The sequence below is a fragment of the Hyperolius riggenbachi genome, chromosome 6 (genome assembly GCF_040937935.1).
Source record: "Hyperolius riggenbachi isolate aHypRig1 chromosome 6, aHypRig1.pri, whole genome shotgun sequence".
Lineage (NCBI taxonomy): Eukaryota > Metazoa > Chordata > Amphibia > Anura > Hyperoliidae > Hyperolius > Hyperolius riggenbachi.
The window spans coordinates 83296016-83318017 of record NC_090651.1 but is presented as its reverse complement, the minus strand read 5'-3'; the positions used below and the strand labels follow the sequence as shown (position 1 = coordinate 83318017).

Here is a 22002-nt window from a genome sequence, read left to right as displayed (position 1 = left end):
GAGTGCGTAACTACAGGGTAGCAGCCCTTTATGGTCACAGAGGGGCCCAAAGCTGTAAGCGGGCCCCAACTACTACCTCTCCCTCTGATAAAGGGGTCCATGCCTCAGATCAGCTGTTTTGTGGCTACACTTGTTATGGGTGTGAATATTGTGATGTCCACATTTGTTTTATGAGATGGGCCCCCAGGCTGTGAAGGGTGCCAAGAGGAAGGGAGGCAAGAGAAGGGGTGTGAACATTGGGGGGCCCTATCAAAGTTTTGCAGGGAGGCACCATGATTTGTAGTTACAGCTCTGGTCAGAACTGTACATATACTGTACATGTTTATCTCATCACAACACACATCACTTCAAATACCCCTTAACTGAATAAAATGCAAGACTCCTGTGTTGGGCCACTTGTTAGAGGAGAGCTGGGCCCTTCCTCTGAGTCAGTCTGCACCCTGGACACAAGTATTTTCCTAGACCGGTATAGGTGCTCAGATCTCTTCTTCTATTCACAATCTCCTTTTGTCATGAAGGACATGACCAGGATCCCTTCACCAGATAGTAACATGGACTTCTAGAGCTGCAGGCTGCAGTTTTCTCAGGCACTTATATTTGAGCTCCACCCTTCTGCCTAAACAAGATGACGAAATACATCATAAGCCCCACCCACAAGGGCTTTTACTACCCTGAGAACACATAGCTTTTAAAAAGTTAGATGCTACACCTTGTGCCAGACTTATAGAGGGGGTGTAATGAGCTTCCCTGCCGGCCACCTACCTTCCCCCCTTCCCCTCGCAAAGTTTGGTGAACAAATGTGCACGTTTCGACCCCCCCCCCTCCTCTTCATCCTTTTGCCTGTAGCAGAATATCAGTAGCTGAGCATCAATTGGTGTGTGTGGGGTGGGGGGGGGGGGGGTTAGGGGTCAGGTGGGAAGTTTGTGTGGTGGTTAGGGTTAGGCATACTACTGTAAGGTGTTTGTGGGGGGGAGGGGTGGTTTAGGGTGAGGTATCAGGTGCGGGGTTGGTTCGGGTTAGGCGACTGGGGGGGATCTCTGTGTGAGAGAAAGCTTAGGTTTAGCCTTAGTAAAATATTAGTATTTAATACCATATTACTCTGTGCCCAAATTCCCATGCGCCTTTTTTCGATGTACGCATGATTTCCCCACTTCCACCTAATTTTAGCAAAATCTCATCGGCTGCAAGCCCTGGTCATTAGCTGCAAATCAGCATTCATACAAAGATGAAGGATATCACTGCTTGTTTGATTTAGAAATCAGCAAAGTAAAGAGCCTCCAGTATACATTATGCCTAATACGCAGCCCACAGCACTCTATCAGGTATAAGCAGGGCCGCCCTTGCACACAGCTGGGTTCTCGGTTTATTTTGTGGAGGGCTGGAGTAGCAGATATTAGGGTCAGCAGGTATAATTATGGAAGTACTTTGTCATGCTGGGTTTGGCTGCTTTCAGCATGTGTTGGTGCGTTTAGGCCATTGGCTCTTAAAAATCATTTAGTTTTTCTCCTGATTATATCTTTCGATCTTAAACGCTAAGCTGTAAATACCCCATCATTTGCTGTAAACGCAGGTTCTAGGGCGCAAATGGAGGCCACAAAGAAAATACAGAAAATACATTTTGGGCATGAAGAACAGTCAAAATTCAAAGAGGACCCTCAGTTTATTATATTAGTAATGTTACATTGCACATTCAGAGTATCATTAGCCTCACCATTTAACAAGTGTTTAAAGTCCATTTACAGAATTTTTTTTAACTGTTCCCCTTTTCTCTAACCAGAGCCGGGACAAGGTCGTCCAGCACCCAAGGCTGAGACACCAAAGTGCGCCCCTCCAACCCTGCCACCCGAGCCATCAAACACTGATTGCTATTAGACTAAGAGGCGCCACAGGGCCCCCAACCTCCCCAACACCTTAATCTCTAGTTATCTGGTTTGCAGTCACTGCCATGTATCCCCTTTTCTTATTTCTTTCTGCTTCAAACACAATTAGGAATGACAGCTGAATGAATTTTGCGCCCCCTCCTACACTGCGCCCTGAGGCTGGAGCCTCTCCAGCCTATGCCTCGGCCCGGCCCTGTCTCTAACATACTCATAAAGTGCCCCCCCACACACACACACAAGTACTCAACTCTAGGGTCACATGTTTGGCTGGACAGCCTTGCAGGTCTAATGCTGGATACACACCATGAGTTTCCGCGTCGAATGCGTCCGTCGATACGCGTCGATTCGATTATTTCCGAGCATTTCCGAACGAATTTCGATATTTTTTAGGTCGATTGCCATGTAAAGTGTGGCAAATCGACCTAACGATCCATCGAAGCTTGAATCGGACATGTCGGAAATAATCGAATCGACGCGTATCGACGGACGCATCGAACGCGGAAACGCATGGTGTGTATCCAGCATAAGCCTCTTGGATCCACTTTGTACTCCTTTATCTCCCACATTTCCCTGCTCCACATGCCAGGAATTCCCTTGTTTCACACATGACCACACCCCCTTAGCATCACTCACCAAAGCTAAGCCCCCTGCTGACCTATGTGCTTAGAAGGAGATCAGTGACTGTAATGCTGGGAATACATGGTTCATTTTTTAGGTGATTAGATGGTTTGATAATTTCCGACATGTCCGATCTCCCTTTCGATCCTTTCGCCGCTCAATTTCTGTTAGAAGTGAATGGAAAAAGATAAGAAAAACGAGCGGAAGATAAGATAATCGACTGCAGAATCGAGCAGCAAAAACAATCGAGAGGAGAAACGCACAGCAGAAACCAACCGTGTATTCCCAGCATAAAGGTACCCATTAACTGTACAATTGTTCACTAAATGCAATCTTTCAATGCGATTTGAACGATCGTAACTAATCGGAAGGAAATTAACGATTGTTCACATTTACTGATTGATTCTTTCTTCAAATTCGATCATAAAACCCAATTTTCTGATAAATTTTATCCTATCTAGCAATTGACCAAACAATCGTTCTTTACTGATTGCCTTGATAAACAGGGAATTTTGTTTACAATTCGATCATTAAAATCGCATTGAAAGATCGCATTTGTTGAAGAAATTGTACCGTTATTGGGCACCTTTACAATGATGCCTGTCTTGCAGTTGGTGAAGAAGGGAGGGGGTTGGTGATGTTATCACTATGCCACCTTCTGGCAGTGACTCCTGAGGACCGGGCCACTGCAATAAAATGGTGGCCCACTTTCATAAGCAGGAGCAGAAATAGAGGAAATGGAAAATGTGGGTGCCAGAGGTGCTGTGGAAATTTGGACTCTCCTTAGGCGCCCATGTTAATTGCAGCTATGAGGGGAAATGTAATAGTGGGAGCCGGAGATGCCCGCTGCACAAACTGTTGCTACAAATAGCAGGTGCTTCATATTCCCCCTCATAGCTGCAATTAACATTGTCATCTATGGGGTGCACGAACTTCAATGGGGCCCGATATTTTACGTGTATTGACGGGTTTGTGGCGGGGGTGTGTGGTTAGGGCAGGGGTCACCAAACGTTTTGGGTCAAGGGCCGGGTCAACATACTTCAGACTTGTCTGGGGGCCGGAGTATACATAAAATGATGTAGAAGTCTTTGCGGGCCAGACAGTGAAGCATACCCAGGTGACAACCTGCAGTCCAATTAGACAGCAGTGTCACCGGATGTGGAATTTGATTGGAAACCAGCGAATTGCTGCTTTATGGCTTCCATGTGGATGGGAGGTGCCAGCACTGCTATTCTATATGCGGACCACCAATACCTAAAGATGCAGCTGACCGCATCTATAAGTAATACATTTTGTGTGTGGGGGGGCCAGTAAAAAAGCCTCAGGGGGCCACATTCGGCCCACGAGCCTTAGTTTGAGGACCACTGGGTTAGGGTGTTAGGCAGTGGAAAGAAGGGTGCTTGGTTACGAATTGTAAGGGGGGGGGGGGGGGGCTTGGTTAGGGCTAGGCATCGGTAGAGGGAGCGCTCCTGTAAGAATAGGGTTAGTTTTGGTTTGGCGTTAGTAAAATATTGGTTAAAATTTACTGACATAGCGACGCACTAGTGATTAATCAAAATTTTGCGTAATTTTTTCAATTATGGCCTTATGTAATTACAATTTGGACATTCAATTGAATTTGTGTAATTCATTCATGTTACCATATTTTTGCAAAATTTCATACAGTCTTAAGTGGTTAATAATAAAGCATACTATTGTCCAAACAAGGCTATGTATGTTAAGAAGAATAGTGAGAACAAGGTAACAAAATAATTTTTCAAAAAGACCTTGGGCCATATCCTATCTAAGGTAATAAGTAGCTTGCAGATGCGAGCTACTTATCACCTTTCCATTGCGCGAGGATTACCGGCAAATCCTATTGCCCATATCCTTCGTGCGATGGCCGATCGTTAGGGAGCATTACTCAGGTGAAAGCCTGAGCGATGCTTCCTTTTTTAACCGGATGATGGGGAGTGAGGGTTACGCTGTGGTGCTGTCCTTCAGCACCACGGCCTCACTCCCCACACATGCACATTCATGCCGACATCTTCCACCGCAGCATCTGGTGGTCTCCTTTAACAAGGAGACCCCCAGAGCCCCCTGTTGGGTCGCCGCACACCGTAGAAGCCCCCCACGTAGCTCTGCCAGGCTCCCCTGTAAAGATACATACCGCTAATCACCCGACGCCTCTCGCCGCAGATTCAGTTGCGTAATTACAGTGTATCTAACACTGTAATTACTGTCCGCATAGGAGCCCGGGCAAAGCATCTTTGAATCTGCAGCCGGGGCTCCCCATTGGTCCGCTGTCTGAGCCTTTTTATTGCCCGGGCTCCTATGCCCACAGTTTTTACAGTGACAGATTCACTATAATTAAGCAACAGAGTTTGCAGCGAAAGGCGTCGGGTGATTAGCGGTTGTATGTATCTTTACAGGGGAGCCCGGAAGAGCTACGTGGGGGGCTTCTAAGGTGTGCGGCAACTCGACGGGGAGCTCTGGGGGTCTCTTTATCAAAGGAGACCCCCAGATGCTGCAACGACGACGTGTATAAGTTGGTTTAGACCTGTTCTTTACAAGTTAAAGCTAACGCTCATGTCTGTGGAGACATGAAAAGGGTAACTAGATACCGTGTTAAGAACTCGTTGGGCGATTATATCTCCCAAGCAAGTTCTTTTCCGCTTGGGGTGATCTTAACTTTATTAGGATTAGGCGATGTCCTCCTCGCCTAAATTAAAAACTCGCCAGTGCTTAGCGCATAGGAGCCCGGGCAATAAAAAGGCTCAGACAGCGGACCAATGGGGAGCCCCGGCTGCAGATTCAAAGATGCTTTGCCCGGGCTCCTATGCGGACAGTAATTACAGTGTTAGATACACTGTAATTACGCAACTGAATCTGCGGCGAGAGGCGTCGGGTGATTAGCGGTATGTATCTTTACAGGGGAGCCCGGAAGAGCTACGTGGGGGGCTTCTAAGGTGTGCGGCAACTCGACGGGGAGCTCTGGGGGTCTCTTTATCAAAGGAGACCCCCAGATGCTGCAACGACGACGTGTATAAGTTGGTTTAGACCTGTTCTTTACAAGTTAAAACTAACGCTCATGTCTGTGGAGACATGAAAAGGGTAACTAGATACCGTGTTAAGAACTTGTTGGGCGATTATATCTCCCAAGCAAGTTCTTTTCCGCTTGGGGTGATCTTAACTTTATTAGGATTAGGCGATGTCCCCCTCGCCTAAATTAAAAACTTGCCAGTGCTTAGCGCTGGTGAGTTCAGTAATAGGATATGGCCCCTTGTAGTGTTTGAGAAAATAGATTGTAAAAATACAAAGGAAAAATGTTTTTTTAAACTCAGAAAAATTACAGTTTTTGACAAAAATGACAGTAAAAAAATGTTTTCTTTGCATTTTTAAAATCAATTTTGTTAAAAACTACAAGGTTTTATTCAAAAAATTATTATTATTTTACTTGTTCCCACTATTCTCCTTAATATACGTAGCCGTTTTGGTGATACCATCATGGGGGCTTTGCTATAAATGGCTAAAGTCAGTTCCTGATTCCGTTTACAAATTAATTATGATTTTTCCAGAAATTTTGCATTATGATTTTGCATCGTAATTGCAAATTACGATGCAGAATTACGGTTATGTGAAATTCATGCTCATTGTTACAACCGGGCCTAAGTATTTGCAGTGCTTATTTTTATAGTAGTGTAGCGCAATGCTGAGGTACTCCGGAGTGGGGAAGAGATTGTGCAATTTTTTGGAGATCCCCTTTAAAGCGGATGCTTGTCAGAAGCAAAGAGCAGCATTTAGCAGGGGCGTAGCAATAGGGGGTGCAGAGGTAGCGACCGCATCGGGGCCCTTGGGCCAGAGGGGCCCCGAAGGGCCCTCCCTTAACTACAGAATTAGCTCTCTATTGGTCCTATGCTCATAATAATGACTTCTGTAGATACTAATATAGTGGTAATCATTAACAAACTGTTCCCCATCCCCTTCTTGCACCTCTGACACTGTAGTTGCCATTGGCAGATTTTGGTGCGCCGTATAAATTGTTATGTAGAGAGTGCTTGGGGGGCCCCATTGTAAAACTTGCATCGGGGCCCACAGCTCCTTAGCTACGCCACTGGCATTTAGAGATGGCGGCGTACAAGGCACAAAGGTTATAGCTTACATTTCAGATCCCTAATTCCTAAATCACACAGAAGCTGGAGAAAAGAACAAGGTGGAGGCGAGGGAAAGGATTTGGAGCGAGATGAAGAATAGGGATTTAGACTGGCGTGTTTTTTGTCAGCGAGTTCCTCCAGAGCAGCTTTACCAAGACATTGCTGAGGGGAATCTTGTATGTGTCACCACGCCTCAGTGACCAGCAAAATGTGTTTCTAGCAAAGAGGATGGGAAAGAGATACACAGGCAAGTGAAGAGATAAGAAACTCTTATTATATCCATACATCCAAGTGGATAGCATCAGTGAGTAGATTAGCAGAGCTGACAACGGGTCAGGTGGAAAATAACTTTGGATATTGCCTGTCGTTAGGTGATGGTATAAGATAGAAGGCTCTCACACCCTCTATTTTGCCTCATGAAGATAAACGCTCTGTCACTCCCGTACTGAGGATGAGAAATAATGATCGATAATCCACTTCGATAAAGACACCTGCATCACCCTGTTTCTTTACTGCTTGGAAAGCAGATTCTTCGCTTCCAGTGCTTGTTTGTAAAATCGAATGGAATTTATGGATCTTGTGCCTATTTTAAAAGGCGTAGGGCTCATTTCCACTGGGATATGGACCGACACCTCATTCAGAAAACTTCTGCAAGCAGCATTTTTTTCCCAGACAGTAATGCCCACGAAAGCCCACATTCGGTGAACGAAACCAAATTATTTTCAATGGGCTCTCAGATCTAATACGGTTTTTGCTAGTATTTGTGTATGGGGCTTAAGGCAGCACTTATCTCTATATCCAAAAGGCAGTTGTAATAGACACGGTGATGACACGGTGCTGTGAGCGCATATTACTACTGCTTGTGTAGTGATGGGGGAGTGTGTAGTATACGTATATGTACACCACCGGTGAGCTGGGCGCAGGGAGAGCCTCATAATGGGTCACCTTCCTGCTGCTCAAATCCCCGGCGGCAGTATATACTATTCCCCCTCCGAATTGTAGCAACTTGGAGGGAGGAGTAATTCGGGTTCCAGCGATGCCGTAACTCCAAATTACCCTTATGCACCCCATTCAGTGTAACGTTACTGCTATGGTGGGGCCTAGTTTCGGCAAGCAGACACGGTGGGAGCTTTAAAGATTCTGGGATTACTGGTTAATGCAGATTCCACATGCGATTTTCCACACTTCCGATTTTGCATTTTGTTTTTGCCTTTTGTTTGACTGAGATGTTTCTTTTCATACCAATGAAGTTAATTTCCATGAGAATGTACTCCATTAACTTCAAAATCAGATGCAAATTTTGTGTTAAAAATTCAACTTTTCTGCGATTCCATTGACTTACATTACATGCAAAATGCATATCGCACACAGCAAAAAAAGAACCGGTGCCGCAGGATTTTTAAAAAAAGCATGATTGGATGAGAAGGTGTTTAATGGCCACCTCAGCAGCGTTTCCCAGGGCCAGGAAGTATAAATGCCACACTCCAGCACCATTCAGCACTAAACCTGCAGACAGGACCAGGAAGTATAAATGCCACACTCCAGCACCATTCAGCACTGAACCTGCAGACAGGGCCAGGAAGTTTAAATGCAACACCTCAGCACCATTCAGCACTGAACCTGCGGACAGGACCAGGAAGTATAAATGCCACACTCCAGCACCGTTCAGCACTGAACCTGCGGACAGGGCCAGGAAGTATAAATGCCACACTCCAGCACCATTCAGCACTGAACCTGCAGACAGGGCCAGGAAGTATAAATGCCACACTCCAGCACCATTTAGCACTGAACCTGCAGACAGGGCCAGGAAGTATAAATGCCACACTCCAGCACCGTTCAGCACTGAACCTGCGGACAGGGCCAGGAAGTATAAATGCCACACTGCAGCACCATTCAGCACTGAACCTGCAGACAGGGCCAGGAAGTATAAATGCCACACTCCAGCACCATTCAGCACTGAACCTGCAGACAGGGCCAGGAAGTTTAAATGCAACACCTCAGCACCATTCGGCACTGAACCTGCGGACAGGACCAAGAAGTATAAATGCCACACTCCAGCACCGTTCAGCACTGAACCTGCGGACAGGGCCAGGAAGTATAAATGCCACACTCCAGCACCATTCAGCACTGAACCTGCGGACAGGGCCAGGAAGTATAAATGCCACACTCCAGCACCATTCAGCACTGAACCTGCGGACAGGACCAAGAAGTACAAATGCCACACTCCAGCACCGTTCAGCACTGAACCTGCGGACAGGGCCAGGAAGTATAAATGCCACACTCCAGCACCATTCAGCACTGAACCTGCAGACAGGGCCAGGAAGTATAAATGCCACACTCCAGCACCATTCAGCACTGAACCTGCGGACAGGGCCAGGATGTATAAATGCCACACTCCATCATCATTTAGCACTGAACCTGCGGACAGGGCCAGGAAGTATAAATGCCACACTCCAGCACCATTCAGCACTGAACCTGCAGACAGGGCCAGGAAGTATAAATGCCACACTCCAGCCCCATTCAGCACTGAACCTGCAGACAGGGCCAGGACGTATAAATGCCACACTCCAGCACCATTCAGCACTGAACCTGCGGACAGGGCCAAGACGTATAAATGCCACACTCCAGCACCATTCAGCACTGAACCTGCAGACAGGGCCAGGAAGTATAAATGCCACACTCCAGCACCATTCAGCACTGAACCTGCGGACAGGGCCAGGAAGTATAAATGCCACACTCCAGCACCATTCAGCACTAAACCCGCAGACAGGGCCAGGAAGTATAAATGCCACACTCCAGCACCATTCAGCACTGAACCTGCGGACAGGGCCAGAAAGTTTAAACCACTTAAGGACCGCCTAACGCCGAACGGCGGCGGCGGGTTTAAGCGGTTATTACATGGAAACGGCCGCTCGTACGAGCGGCCTTTCCATGTCAGTTCACGGAGACTGTCTCCATGAACAGTATGTGAGCCGCCGATCGCGGCTTGCAAGCCTAATGTAAACACGCGGGGAAGAAATCCCCGCTGTTTACATCAAGGCAGATCGTCGATCCCTGGCCTCTGATTGGCCGGGGATCGCCGTCATTTGATAGGCTGAATAACCGTCCTGCGCAGCTGAATGAGGGAGAGGGAGGTAAGGGGAAGGAGGGAGCGTGGAAAACGCTGCGGAGGGGGGCTTTGAAGAGCCCCCCCCCCCCCCGCTCGGCCACACGGAGCGGCGGCGATCAGACCTCCCCAGCAGGTCATCCCCCTAAAAAAAGGGGGGAAGTCTGATCGCCCTGCCGTGCACACGATTTGCGCTGCGGGCTGGAGAGCCCACGCAGCGCAGATCTGCAATAACAGCCCCAGTCCTTAAGTGGTTTTAAATGCCACACGTCAGCACCATTCAGCACTGAACCTGCGGACAGGGCCAGGAATTTTCATGTAACTCTGATTCTTAAATCTTTCTGTTTCAGAAGGGGGAGTATGGAGTAACGTGAAAAAAGTAATTGTACTCTTCCTGGTGTTGTCTGCAGGTCCAGTGCTGAATGGTGCTGAATTGTGGTGTTTGGGTGAATTAGGATGCTCTGAATGTGAACACTACGGTTTATAATGGGTTTACAAAGCTGGGCACAGCTGCCATGGCCAATCAGTAGCGTAGCTACGGAGTTGTGAGCCCTAGTGCAAGTTTTATGCATATCCTGCCAGTTTATTAATGAATCCCTAGTTTATTAATGCAATCTTACAATGCAAACAGCACATAGTGGTAATTATTACCAATTTGACCAATAAAGAGTGGATACAGTGGCTGACTCAAAACCATGGGCATACATTTAAAAATAGCTCCGGATAAAAATGGCGCAGGGTGATGCTGATGACTTCTTGCTACTAAGGTTAACATTTTAGAAATGTCCTAAAATGTTAAATTACCTTAATAACAAGATGCCATTACTGACATCTTTCATACATTACCTCATCCCGGTGATCGCTCCTCCACTTCCTTGTTAGTTTGCAGGAGTCCAGCAGCCAGCCAATCACCATGCGGGGACTAAAGCCACATGGTGATTGGCTGGCTGCAGGACAGCTGCAAACTAACTAGGAAGTGGAGGAGAGGTGATCGCCTGGGACAAGGTAATGTATTGTAATGCCCCTGCCTACTCTTACACTAAACCCTCCCTCTGCCTAACCCTAAGACCCCCCAGGTGCCAATAATAAAAGCCGCAATTAGCGTCATGGAGGTTAACTTATGGTGCATCGATAAATAGTGGGCGCTGGGTGCCGCTATTTATCGGGCGCCATAATTTAACCTCCTGGCTACTAATCACAGCTTTTACTTTAACCGCCAATGGTGGCACCATTTTTGTAGGCGCTTGTCCTGCACCATTATATCTTCTCCCAGGCCATGGGCAGTTCCTATGCAGTAGAAGCCCAGTTAGACAGGACAAGACATTTATATTGTCCTTTTCTCTTGGCGGACTCAAAGTGCTCCATGGGTGACCAGGGTCATTAGGGAGCCTTGCCCAATGACTCCTTACTGTTTAATGTACTGGCTCAAGTTGGGATTCAAACTCTGTTCAAAGGCTCAAACCCTACAGCAAAGGCAAGACCCTTAACCACTAAGCTATCCAACTGTTAGGGGTGCAAGTTCTGCAACCGCTATTTCTGTGACACTGCCGCCACTGGGGAAATACTATTGTAATTTCCGCAAATATGCACTATTAACCTTCTCCAGACAAGAAAATACATTCTTCAACCTGTCTATACTCTTTAACCTGCATTTAGCTGTAGATGTGAGCTTTGCACAGCCATGAGGTGACTGAGTGGTTTATTAAGGGGCAGCAGAAAGTGGTGACCTGATTATATGGTGTGTTATTGTACTCTTGACAGCCGTGACTGCTTTTGATGGCACAATATCGTAGGGCTTGCCGGGCCGGTGTAAATTGTATTTATTGGAGAAAGTTGTGAATCAGGTACTGCGGAGAACGTTGAGCGGAAGAGGACAGCGGCCCATTTATCAAGACCCAAAATCAGGCAGCTCGTTACCATACAGGCTGCTCTGCTCGTTTCCTGAGCATCTCGGATGATTGATGGCCTGCTGGTTAAAAGTTGCTCACCTAGATTGTCAGCCAAAAAGATTTATCTCCAAAACTAACAAGACTTTAATTTGTGTTCAAGGTTTTTTTTTTTTAAATTTCCCAGCCACTGTTGATATTTCTGCTTCCCCAAATTCCAAATACATCTTCACATTGGCGAGTATGACTGTATTGGGTGACGCCGTCAGCTACTATAAATCAATGCTATCAAGTTAATTTTGTTTCTGCTCTCTCTTTCCGCTGTCAGAGGTGTCGGAAGTAAAATTACATCAGCGTCTCTTTCTCATGCGCGGCCTGGAAACACGTCTCCGCCTCACATCACAACACAATCTGCTAAACATATTACATTGCTTAGCTGCAATTGTGAAAATAATTACACTCCTACTGAAAGACAAGAACTTTACAATGTTTGCCTTAGATTGATTTTAATTTTTCATCCTAGTATGATAATAACTTTTTTATGAGTGGGGATGGGGACAGGTTAGGGTTAACAAGGCTCAGAAGGACCCCTAGTGTTTGTGTAGGTTATTGCTGCTTTTAAATTGATGTACGTCTTAAAGCAGACAGTAGGATGGATCTAGCAGATAAATGTGGTCGAAATGTTGCTGTAAAGAACATTAAAGTAACACTGAACCCAAAAAACCCTTATGATACAATGAATTGAATGTGTAGTACGGATAACTAATAGAACATTAGAAGCAAAGAAAAGAGTCTGATATTTTTATTTTTAGATGTATAGATTTTTTTATAACATTACATCATTCTTTAATATTTGCAGTTTACAAACCACACTCTGTATTTTAAACTATGAAACAGAGCAGAGCTAATGACCCTTTGAAGTTCCCTGCAGAAAAATCTTATTTGAAGTTGTCTTTCACGGTTTCTTTGATGTATAAGTGCTTCAGAAAATAGCACTGTAACTGACTAATGTAGTCGGAGACCTCAGAGAAGCTATTTTGCATAGATAACAAGTGACGTTTTTTAAATCTTCTTGTACTGGAAACAATATGAGACTCATATCTTTGCTACTAATGTTCTATTTCTTGGCTGGACTACATATATCATAAGTTTATTTTTTTCACTTCAGATTCCCTTAAAGGATATCAGATGTAAAAAAAAAAACAAAAAACCCTGAATATGCAGTGGGTAGGGGAATATGAGCTAACACTTACTGCTCCTCCCGTTCCACTCTGTCAGCCGCAGTTCTCCTGTAATCCTTCCCGGTCTTCTCACAAGTCAGACGACTCTCCTGGCTTGTAATCTGGACATACTGCGCAGTATGTCCTTTCTGCTCCCCCATGGCTGCGCATAATGACGTAGCAGTCTACCTGGCACAGTATGTCCTTCCTGCTCCCCCATGGCTGCGCATAATGACGTAGCAGTCTACCTGACACAGTATGTCCTTTCTGCTCCCCCATGGCTGCGCATAATGACGTAGCAGTCTACCTGACACAGTATGTCCTTTCTGCTCCCCCATGGCTGCGCATAATGACGTAGCAGTCTACCTGACACAGTATGTCCTTTCTGCTCCCCCATGGCTGCGCATAATGACGTAGCAGTCTACCTGGCACAGTATGTCCTTTCTGCTTCCCCATGGCTGCGCATAATGACGTAGCAGTCTACCTGACACAGTACGTCCTTTCTGCTCCCCCATGGCTGCGCATAATGACGTAGCAGTCTACCTGGCGCAGTATGTCCTTTCTGCTCCCCCATGGCTGCGCATAATGACGTAGCAGTCTACCTGGCACAGTATGTCCTTTCTGCTCCCCCATGGCTGCGCATAATGACGTAGCAGTCTACCTGGCACAGTATGTCCTTCCTGCTCCCCCATGGCTGCGCATAATGACGTAGCAGTCTACCTGACACAGTATGTCCTTTCTGCTCCCCCATGGCTGCGCATAATGACGTAGCAGTCTACCTGACACAGTATGTCCTTTCTGCTCCCCCATGGCTGCGCATAATGACGTAGCAGTCTACCTGACACAGTATGTCCTTTCTGCTCCCCCATGGCTGCGCATAATGACGTAGCAGTCTACCTGGCACAGTATGTCCTTTCTGCTTCCCCATGGCTGCGCATAATGACGTAGCAGTCTACCTGACACAGTACGTCCTTTCTGCTCCCCCATGGCTGCGCATAATGACGTAGCAGTCTACCTGGCGCAGTATGTCCTTTCTGCTCCCCCATGGCTGCGCATAATGACGTAGCAGTCTACCTGGCACAGTATGTCCTTTCTGCTCCCCCATGGCTGCGCATAATGACGTAGCAGTCTACCTGACACAGTATGTCCTTCCTGCTCCCCCATGGCTGCGCATAATGACATAGCAGTCTACCTGGCGCAGTATGTCCTTTCTGCTCCCCCATGGCTGCGCATAATGACGTAGCAGTCTACCTGGCACAGTATGTCCTTTCTGCTCCCCCATGGCTGCGCATAATGACGTAGCAGTCTACCTGACACAGTATGTCCTTCCTGCTCCCCCATGGCTGCGCATAATGACGTAGCAGTCTACCTGGCACAGTATGTCCTTCCTGCTCCCCCATGGCTGCGCATAATGACGTAGCAGTCCACCTGACACAGTACGTCCTTTCTGCTCCCCCATGGCTGCGCATAATGACATAGCAGTCTACCTGACGCAGTATGTCCTTTCTGCTCCCCCATGGCTGCGCATAATGACATAGCAGTCCACCTGACACAGTACGTCCTTTCTGCTCCCCCATGGCTGCGCATAATGACATAGCAGTCTACCTGACGCAGTATGTCCTTTTTGCTCCCCCATGGCTGCGCATAATGACATAGCAGTCTACCTGGCGCAGTATGTCCTTTCTGCTCCCCCATGGCTGCGCATAATGACGTAGCAGTCTACCTGGCACAGTATGTCCTTCCTGCTCCCCCATGGCTGCGCATAATGACGTAGCAGTCTACCTGGCACAGTATGTCCTTCCTGCTCCCCCATGGCTGCGCATGACGTAGCAGTCCACCTGACACAGTACGTCCTTTCTGCTCCCCCATGGCTGCGCATAATGACATAGCAGTCTACCTGACGCAGTATGTCCTTTCTGCTCCCCCATGGCTGCGCATAATGACGTAGCAGTCTACCTGGCGAAGTATGTCTGGATTACAAGCCAGGAGAGTAGTCTGACTTGCGAGAAGACCGGGAAGGATTACAGGCGGCTGATTGAGCAGAAGGAAGGAGCGGTAAATATTAGCTTATACTCCCCTACCCACTGCATACTCGAGGGTTTTTTTTACATCTGGTTTCCTTTAACCATTTAAGGACCACAGGCTTACACCTCCCTAATGACCAGGCTATTTTTTTTACAAATAAGTGCTCTGCAGCTTTAATGAGTTGCTGCAGAGCCACACAACTGAGTACACAAATTAATCTCTAACTCCTCCCCCCCCCCCACCCCCCCTTTCTGCCCATAAGCAGTGCTTTCTGTTGGTTGGCTCTAATCGCTGCTTCAATGTTTATTTATTTGTTTGAGCTTGGTTTTTTTATACATTTCACTATTTTTTTTAATTTATTTTTAGTACTCCCCACCCTCCCCCCACCAGCCAATCAAAGCGATCAGCTCTCATAGGCATCAGCCTATGAGAGCTGACCGCTCTCTGAGCCTCTCTGAGCCTCTCCAGGGGACAGCCGAGTGTCACAGCTGTCCCCAGTACTTCGCTGCTGTAGATGGCAGCACAGTACAATGTAAATAGTCTAACAGTCTGCTAGCAGCGATCCTTGCTGGTAGACTGATGACAGAGCGGGCGAAGGCTGGAATATTGGAAAAGAAGGAATAGAGGTTAAATTCCTAGACTGGCCATTGTGAACAGGGACAGTTCTAGGTATAATGGGGCCCCTGGACAAAATTAACCTGAGGGCCCCCCTAACAGCCCCCTCCCCCCAGCAGCATGAGGGGCTGCTAAATTCACCCCCCCCCCCCTCGGTCTAACCACAACTTTATTTTAGTCCCCAGGGCCCTCGCAGTGTAGCGGCTCACGCGCCTCCATATGTCCATGGCTCTGTGTACTCCAGTCTTCATCTTCACAGGGGTGCCTCTCCTCAGTGACTCGACGCGTGTTACTACCTATAGCCTTTGCTGGACCATGTAGGAAAGACACCCCTGTGAGGACGGAAATAGGAGTGCACAGAGCCACTGACACATGGAAGAAAACGAAAACCAGGAAGAGTAGGAAGGGCAGTTTGATGTGCATTTATACTGCTCTATAAAGATCAGACCCAGATCATCCACAAGGCAATACTAGGGAGTTGCCTAGGGCCTGGAGAGAGTCTAGTGGCCTGGTGGATGCTATCCCTCACCAAATCCTACTGAAAAAAAAGCCAGGTGGCTATCATCAGTGAGCAGAAACTGTCATCTTGCCTAGCGTCCCATTTAATCTTAATCCATTTCTGATAATGATTCTATAGGATGCATAGCTAAATCATTTCTAAATCATAATTCAAGGTATCTAAAGTAGAACCTGGAGGCATATTTGCCTGTGGCAAGCAGGAAACCTCATAGGGAAAAGGTCTCTCCAATTACAGCACCTTCTACAGCACGAAGCATTGCGATTGGCCAAATACAATAGTGTGGGCGTAGTTTACTACAACCTTTCTGAAATCTATCAGCTCAGGAGGGTGCTGCCCACCCAATCACATTAGAGAAACTTCCCAATGAGGTTTCCTGCTGGATCCCCTAAACTAGACTAGAGTCGTAAATGCTTCTATTTCTTCAAGGAGTAGAAAGGAACAATGAGAAATTCTTCCTCAAGGTGGCCACACACAAAAAAATGATCCGATTTTACGGAAATTCGATAAAAATGATCAGATCTCCCCAAAGAATCGAAAGCTTTTTTTTCATTCGACTGAAAAACACGATCGGATTTCACTTTTTCTTCGATTTTTATCGATCCGGAATGCCAGATATTTTTCTTCAATCTATATAAAGATTGTATGGTGTGTGTTAGATTGTCAATTTATTAATATACACACCCTAGCAATTTTGTCAGAGTTTACAATCATTTTTATCATAATTGGGGAAAGATTGAACATATGTGTGTGGTACATTGGTCATATTTTTGAAATGTTACAATCAGTCAGAAAAATTTATTGCAATTCTTAAATTGAACAGATATTGTATGGTGTGTGGCCACCTTCAGAGAGAGGTTTTTAGTTTTTCCTATTTCTTACTTTCTCCATTGAATGACAGATCTCACCTGAGCTCCCACTTCAACCCATTTCTTACTGGTATTTCTAGAGGGCTTTGCTTTCTGTTGTTGTCATTTTATACGATTTCATAACCGACCTGTGGCAATGTGTGGTAGCGATGCTTCTTACGAGTAGCTGAGTCCTTGTAGTTATCTTAAATGAGTTTGGGCTGCCCGTGGCCAAGAGGGATTAACTTACCCAGGCGCCGATGTGCTCTATTCGCTTCCACATCACTCCCACGCCTCCTTCTTCAATACGGAAGAAGGAAGCATGGGTGGAACGTGACGTGAGACACAAATGGAGCGCATCGGTGCCTGGGTAAGGCCCCGTTCACACTTGCCTTTTGCCATGCAAACGGACCGGATCCTGATCAGATCCTGATCGGATCAGGACCTGATCCGGATCCGATCCGGATCCGGTCCGTTTGCATCAGGCATGCATCAGGCTGCCATCCGGATCCGTGGGCAAAATATAGCGAAATTTTAAGAAAAAAATGTTGGGGTCAGCAGAAGGTGCACCTGGTGCACGTGTAGAATCAGGTTCCTCCGCTGTAGGCCTCACCTCCACCTCCCGACATACTGCCAAACAGCTCCAGCACGTCTGTCACTGCTGCTCCACTCCAGACATGCTGGGCCCATGTGTCCCCATCCGAAATGGCCGCTTGGATACGCATAGGAAGTGGGGTAGAATGTCAGGTTTTTGTAGGCAGTGTGTTCTGTGCCTTCCGTTCCCCATTGGTTTCTGTGTTCCGGATGGTGCTGTCAGGCTCAGGTCCGGCTCCGGTCCGGGTGCGTGGGCCGGAGATCCGGACCCAAAAAATAGCGCATGTTGGAAAAGAGTCCGGAGTCCGGATCCGGCTCCGGTACATACGGAACGGACGCGTGTGAACGTCCGCATAGACTTTACATTGCTATGCGAAACGTACGTTCCGTTTGTACAGTATGCGGTCCGGATCAGATCCGGAAAATGCGGATAGCGAACGCTAATGTGAACCGGGCCTAAGTTAACTCCCCTTGGCTGTGGGCAGCACAAACTCATTTCAATTTCGATTATGAGTAGCAACGGTGACATAGCTACTCCTAATGAGCATCGCTATTGGGCGTATCCCAGAATTCAAGAATGCAGATCTCACCAATGGAATCCATCATGTATAGGAAAAGTCAGTGGCAGAATTTCCAACACTTGCAACTTTCTATAACTAAGTAGCATTTCTGGGTCAAGTTAGCCTTTAAATGTTGAATTAAAATGATAATTTGGTGTATTATTTTTTGTGTGTCAGGAAGCCCACGCAGTGCACATCAAAAAGGTTTTTCAAACGCAGCTTGAAAATGTTACTTTCATTACATCAAAGGCGGGTAATTTTTCAGCAGTCACGCAGCCTCTTACAAGGAAACACATGTAGCCATCTCGGCATCTGGAGTTAAGTGACACATCGCAAGGGGAGACATATTAATATCTCTGTCTGGGGGTGTCGCGACTCTCATGTTATATGCTGGAGCGCGTATCAGTTGAGAAGCCAGCTGACAAAAAATTTGATTAAAACTTGATTAATACGCTTCCTGCACGTAGCACGACATCGGAAGACTGATAGGAGGAATTACAGGAGTTTAAGGTGCGTAAAAGGTTTCATGTGTGAAAGACAGATTGGGTGATGAGAACAGCACAAGGAAGAAAACATGCTGCATAATCACCTATGGTGATGGACAGTGGATAAGCCCTTGTCCTTCTAATCGTTATGCATTCTTCTCTTCTCCCAGATTTGATCCCAGGAACCGAGTACGGAATAGGAATATCTGCGGTTAGAGATAATCTCCAGAGTGCCCCGGCAACAATGAACGCACGCACCGGTGAGTAATAATATTACATAAAGAGCGGTTATATGACTTCCATAGTCTGCTGATTCCACCTCATAGCCTGACAGCTCAGTCAAGCTGAGAACATTCAGCCTGGAAGTGCACAGAACTTGGTCTAAAGCCCTAGTTAAGCCTCTGATTTACTTTATGTATATACAGTGGGTTGCAAAAGTATTCAGCCCCCTTGAAGTTTCCCACATTTTGTCACATTACTGCCACAAATATGCATCAATTTTATTGGAATTCCACGTGAAATACCAATACAAAGTGGTGTACATGTGAGAAGTGGATCGAAAATCATAAATCATTCCAAACATTTTTTTACAAATAAATAACTGCAAAGTGGGGTGTACGTAATTATTCAGCCCCCTGAGTCAATACTTTGTAGAACCACCTTTTGCTGCTATTACAGCTGCCAGTCTTTTAGGGTATGTTTTGTTTTAAACCATTCCATTGTTGCCCTGCTTTATGTTTAGGGTCATCGTCCTGTTGGAAGGTGAACCTCCGCCCCAGTCTCAAGTCTTTTGCAGTCTCCAAGAGGTTTTCTTCCAAGTTTGCCCTGTATTTGGCTCCATCCATCTTCCCATCAACTCTGACCAGCTTCCCTGTCCCTGCTGAAAAGAGGCACCCCCCAAGCATGATGCTGCCACCACCATATTTGACAGTGGGGATGGTGTGTTCAGAGTGATGTGCAGTGTTAGTTTTCCGTCACACATAGCGTTTTGCATTTTGGCCAAAAAGTTCCATTTTGGTCTCATCTGACCAGAGCACCTTCTTCCACATGGTTGCTGTGTCCCCCACATGGCTTGTGGCAAACAGGACTTCTTATGCTTTCTGTTAACAATGCCTTTCTTCTTGCCACTCTTCCATAAAGGCTAACTTTGTACAGTGCATGACTAATAGTTGTCTTATGGACGGAGTCTCCCACCTGAGCTGTAGATCTCTGCAGCTCGTCCAGAGTCACCATGGGCCTCTTGACTGCATTTCTGATTAGTGCTCTCCTTGTTCGGCCTGTGAGTTTAGGTGGATGGCCTTGTCTTGGTAGGTGTACAGTTGTGCCATACTCCTTCCATTTCTGAATGATCGCTTGAAAAGTGCTCCATGGGATGTTCAAGGCTTTGGAAATCTTTTTGTAGCCTAAGCCTGCTTTAAATTTCTCAATAACTTTATCCCTGACCTGTCTGGTGTGATCTTTGGACTTCATGGTGTTGTTGCTCCCAATATTCTCTTAGACAACCTCTGAGGCCCTCACAGAGCAGCCGTATTTGTACTGACATTAGATTACACACATGTGCACTCTATTTAGTCATTAGCACTCATCAGGCAATGTCTATGGGCATCTGACTGCACTCAGATCAAAGGGGGCCGAATAATTATGCACACTCCACTTTGCAGTTATTGATTTGTAAAAAATGTTTGGAATCATGTAAGATTTTCGTTCCACTTCTCACAGGTACACCACTTTGTGTTGGTCTTTCATGTGGAATTCCAATAAAATTGATTCATGTTTGTGGCAGTAATGTGACAAAATGTGGAAAACTTCAAGGGGGCCAAATACTTTTGCAACCCGCTGTAATAGTGCATTTCCACCGATTGGCATTGCATATTGTTTTGTGCATTGCATGTCCCTAAAGTGGACCTGAATTCAGAACTTCCTCTCTGCTCTAAAAGATTAGCAACAACATACTACCATTTAAAGAGAAACATTTGTTTGTTACCGCTGATGCAATAAATCTGCAGTGTGTCTTCTTCAGACATATTAACATCCTGTGTTTACCAATCAGCTGCTCTGCCGTGGCAGCCACCTGACTCCTGGCTGTCATGCTGAGCTTTTTGGCTTTAGATATTTTTGAGTCACACACCTGCAACAAAGATGCAACCAGTGGAGTCACACCAGAGTGAAAGTATCTGATCTGCATGCTTATTCTGGGCTATTGACTTTAAACTGAAGTGAGAAGGATATGGAATCTGCCAAATGTATTGCCTTGGCCGGTCCTGCAGTACAACAGCTCAGCAGATTTTCTGATCAGGGTATTTCCTTTCCACACCTTATGCATATATTTAGAAAATAGATAAATAAAATAGCAATAAAAATTGTCTTATTGGATGCAGGACAAGGTGATCAAACCTTTTTGAAAAACACTGGGGAGTGTGTGGGAAGGGTTAAACGCTGTACTACATACTGAGCAGGGAGAAATTGGACTGGACAATTTTAAAGAGAACCTGTACTGAGTAAAATTATTTAAAATAAACACATGAGGTAACTTCAAATGAACATTAAATAGTTACCTCACCATCAGTTCCTCTCAGAAGCTCACCATTTTCTTCTGACAATGATCCCTTCCAGTTCTGACAATATTTTGTCAGAACTGAAATATAACAGTTGCTGTCAGTTATAGCTGAGTGGACAACTGATATGCCTGTTAATGTCAATGTTTCCCTATGGCTCAAGTGGACGATGTTACAGTTTAACAGTGTGCTGACCAGGAAGCTGTTATGGGGTAATGGTCATTTTCAAAATGGAGGACGGAGAATTCCCTTGATCACAGTGAACATACAGGACACGGGAGAGGAGAAAGAGATTGAGGAGTAGACTACACGAAAGGTAAGTATGACTTGTGTATGCTTATTTTGACTTGTAATTTTCAGTTCAGGTTTTCTTTAAGACTGCTGAAGTGTAGAAGCAGTGCTGCACACAGAGTTAAAACCACCCTGGCGTTCTATTAAATGCACCAGGATGCCGGCGCAGCACTATTTTTTGTGTTTTTTTGTTTAAAATCATGTAGCTAGCCTAGCGCTAGCTACATGATTCCCCCCTCCCTGTGGCGTCCCTCCCACCCTTCCGATCGCCGCCGGTGCATCTTCCCATAAGGAAATCCCGTTCTGAACGGGATTTCCTTTAGGGCTTCCCCCGTCGCCATGCCGGCGATCGTGATGATGTTGTGACGTCATCGTGAGGCCTGATCTACCCCTCAGCGCTGCCTGGCACTGATTGGCCAGGCTGCGCACGGGGTCTCGGGGGGGGGGGGGGGGCTATAACGCGGCGGCTAGAGGCGCATCGGGGGCAAGCGGTGTAAACATGCAGCATGCAAAGTGCTTGCTGCTTGTTTTTAAAAAAAATTGTCAAAATCGGCCCAGCGGGGCCTGAGCGGCGCCCTCCGGCGGTAATGGACGAGCTGAGCGCGTCATTACCGCCAAGGAGGTTAAGCTGTCAGTAGAGGGAGGTGTAGGGTGGGGTCAGGGGATGGC

General features: G+C 46.4%; 1 protein-coding gene across 4 annotated transcripts in view; it reads left to right on the top strand.

Moving 5' to 3' along the window:
• The window catches only part of LOC137520978 (tenascin-R-like), a 1044586-nt gene that overhangs the window by 824599 nt on the left and 197985 nt on the right, over window positions 1–22002 (top strand). For all 4 annotated transcript variants that reach the window (XM_068239622.1, XM_068239621.1, XM_068239625.1 and 1 more), the window contains one exon: window positions 18658–18747. In XM_068239622.1, the coding sequence (XP_068095723.1) occupies window positions 18658–18747 (90 nt within the window). The remainder of the gene's footprint in view (window positions 1–18657; window positions 18748–22002) is intronic.